General features: G+C 31.6%; 1 protein-coding gene across 1 annotated transcript; it reads left to right on the plus strand.

Annotated features, from left to right (window-relative positions):
- The first annotated feature begins 1,934 nt into the window (after window positions 1-1,934).
- On the plus strand, window positions 1,935-3,268 carry LOC121751609. The gene is made up of 5 exons (XM_042146385.1): window positions 1,935-1,991; window positions 2,110-2,302; window positions 2,397-2,517; window positions 2,589-2,818; window positions 2,901-3,268. Exons 2-4 carry the CDS (start codon window positions 2,124-2,126, stop codon window positions 2,610-2,612), a joined length of 324 nt encoding a protein of 107 aa, XP_042002319.1. The 5' UTR covers window positions 1,935-1,991; window positions 2,110-2,123; the 3' UTR covers window positions 2,613-2,818; window positions 2,901-3,268.
- The last annotated feature ends 77 nt before the right edge of the window (window positions 3,269-3,345 follow it).

A 3,345-nucleotide genomic window follows, 5' to 3' on the forward strand; every position in this document is an offset into this window, starting at 1 on the left:
GTTACACTATAATAGATGAATCCTAATCTATTAGAGAGTAAGACCGAGAGAAAGGAGGTGACAGACAAATATTTAGAACCTATAATATAAAATCACAATATTTAGACCCAATGAAATCAAGGTGAGAATATAATTCCAGTTTCACTAACATTTATAATAAAACAGAGAAAGAGACGGATGGAAAAGGAGATAAAGATTCAGATATAGATATTGAGAGATAGAGATAGAGATAGAGATAGAGATTCATTTTTTAGTGCAGTTTCCAAAAGAGAGAGACATGTTTTCTGCAATTTCCAATGCAATTAATACCTGAAGAAAGCTTAAAAGTATGTTAATTTTCAATTGAAACCTATAATGTGGAATGTCTTTGATTTTATGATTTATGTAAGTGCTTGTGATATGAATAGTAAGATTATAACATCACATGTGTAAAACATGAAAAATAAGAATGAATAATATCACATTTTAGAAAAGACTATACAAGGAGAGTGATAGATAATTACATATAGAAGTAACATTAAGAGAAATAGGGGACAGCTCATTAAATACAAAAATCACTCCTGTAAATCAATAGCAATTAATTCATCTATTTCCAATGCAAGGTCTCATTGAATAAAGTTAAATATTGTGTTACTACCTCCATCCCACTAAAGATGACTCACTTTCCTTTTTAGTTTGTCCCAATCAAGATGACCCATTACTGAAAATGGAAACACTTTTATCTCTACTTTATTCCCTCCCTCTTACTTTACTCTCTCCACTTCACACACAAAACAAACTTGCATAAATTCTCGTGCCGCCCCAAGGAAGGGGTCATCTTCCTTGGGACGGAGGGAGTATTTTTTACATTTATAATCTGGAATATTAGTTAAAAAGATGATAGAATGTGTAGTAGGCTTAGGATTAATGTGCAACCATTCAAATGTAGTAACTGGTTTGTTATTTGTCTCTTATATTAATATGAACATAAACATAGATAGATATGCAGGCAATACAACCTCTAAAAAAGTTTTACTCATTTATGCAGGTAAGGGAGTTAATGTACACCCATTAGGTTTATGTTTCTAACCTATATGTGAATATGCTTTTAAATTCACAAATTTAATAGAAAGAATGTATAGCATGCATATGGTTGATACTTTTGAATTGCCTAGTTGATAAAATGTGTAGCAGGCTTAGGATTAATGTGCAACCATTCAAAAGAACGAATTACATACCTTTTTTTAAAAATCTGATTTCAGAGTGGCTTTGTAGCCACACATGCTTGTCATGTCACCTTCTTCTATATCCACCCATGCTAGCCATGTCATTTTCTTTTCTATGTTGTGATTGTAGTCTAACAAGAGAGAGAGAGCCTGTTGATCTTCTTTTTCTTCTTCTCTCTCCCTTTCCTATAGAGTAGAGAGTGAGAGGTGGCTGTTGTATGTTTAGGGTTAGGTTTGTTTTATTTGAAGTCAATAAGTGAGATATATATAATAAATAAAAGGTTAATTATTGCCGAAATAAAATGGGCCTTAAAAGAACTTATGTGTTTGCAAACTTATGAAACTAAATGGGTCGTTTTAATTAGAATATGAGTCTGTAATATTAACTTATGTTCATATTAATATTAATCAATATTAATATTAATCAATATATTATGTTTTAAACTTATGTTCATATTAATATTGATTAATATTAATATGAACATAAGTTTAAAACAGAATATATTGTAGTATTTCACCTGCAGTAATAATATCACTCCATTGTTTTATGTATTTTATAATTTTATAATTTATAATTCTAATTATCAGATTATTTAGTTCTCTCATCATTTTGTTTTTTTGGGAACATGCACATTTTTCCACCAAAGCATGCTGAGTAGGGGAGCACTATAAAAACTATAAATACCCCTTCCCACCCACTCTTACCCACTCTTACGGTCACTCACTCAACTCTATCAGTCAAAATTTCACATAATCAGCAACAGAATTTCAACTTCTCTCTTCTTTGTAATTCATCTCTTCTCACTTAAATGAGTTCCATTTACTCTTTAGTTGTTCTTCTATTAATCTGCACAATATATTTCTGTACATTTTTCCTAATTCTCTTCTTCACTTCCCATGTCAGTTCTATTTCAGTTGATGGTGAATAGGATGGTACCTACTGGGTGGGTGTTTGGGAAGCTTGAATTAGTTGAGTGTTATTTTGAAGAATGGTATTACTTGGATTGTAAGACTTGTGTGAAGAAGGTTATAACCTTGGATGACAATATGTTTCGTTGTGACTTCTCTATCAAGAATTATTCATATTCTGTAAAGAGGTATTAGACTTACGATGTTAATAGTCTTTTATAGTTCTTCAGATTCAATTTTTTTTAGATTTATTAATTTGAATTAACTTTGTCACTTATGCAGGTTCAGATTTGTTGGCAACATTGTTGATTATACAAGCAATGCTTCGCTTTTGTTGTGGGATAGAGAAGTTGTTCAGCTTACGGGGAAAAAGGTTACTGATGTGGTTGGAAGTACTACTGAGGTATATTTATAATAATTGGTATTCAGTTTATTTGCTCGGTTAGTTTTAATTTGATTGTTGTTGTTGTACAGATCTCCAATGGATTACATTCCTAGGGAAGTTGAAGAGCAACTTGTGGGTCAAAATGTGTTGTTCAAAGTTCAACTCAGAAATAGCAAGGAGTATTATCGTAATTATCCATATAATGTTATCAAAGTGTGTAATATCCCTAAAATTGTTGAGAAACAGAACATTGGATCACAAATTCTGTAGTTCTGATGTGAAGTTGTCTGATATACTCTTTGGATCCAATATTGCAGAGGTAACTTGAACAATAGTTGAGAACTATGCTTCACTTATATTGAATTGATTTGGAATTGAATTGACATTTAACTTCTTTTCAGGTAACTGATAAAGGTTTTGTTTCACCTGATCTATTTGTTGTAACTAAAGAGAATGTTAATGAATGGATTGCTGAAGGCAATGTGAAGCGATGCTTAGATTTAGAATTTGATAATTGTGATGATATTCGTGTTGGTCAGATCAAGAAGAAGAAGAAAGAGAATGTGATTGAAGATGATGATGAGGATCTTATTAGCAACAGTCAAGAGATAGCTCTTGGTGATTAGATTGTGGACATTGCTTGGAGTTTTTCAGTTTTCCAATCTCTTTTTTTGTTTTTTGAACTGATCAGAATATTTATCTTAGTTTGGCATGGGATGTGGTTGATGGATTATGTAACTTAGTTAATTGTTATGGAGTTGTTGTTTTGGCATTACAGCACATGTTTGGGTTTTTGGCCAGACTTCTAAGATGAATCTTAGCTAATGCGTTTGTTATTTAATGAAG

The sequence above is a fragment of the Salvia splendens genome, chromosome 10, assembly GCF_004379255.2.
Source record: "Salvia splendens isolate huo1 chromosome 10, SspV2, whole genome shotgun sequence".
NCBI classification, from domain to species: Eukaryota; Viridiplantae; Streptophyta; class Magnoliopsida; order Lamiales; family Lamiaceae; genus Salvia; species Salvia splendens.

Excerpts from the sequence above, each read along its gene's own strand:
- LOC121751609 (XM_042146385.1), top strand. The coding sequence starts at position 2,124 with ATGGTGAATAGGATGGTACCTACTGGGTGGGTGTTTGGGAAGCTTGAA. Across the intron at positions 2,303-2,396 it reads TATTCATATTCTGTAAAGAG|GTTCAGATTTGTTGGCAACA; the intron begins GTATTAGACTTA and ends TCACTTATGCAG. Across the intron at positions 2,518-2,588 it reads TGGTTGGAAGTACTACTGAG|ATCTCCAATGGATTACATTC; the intron begins GTATATTTATAA and ends GTTGTTGTACAG.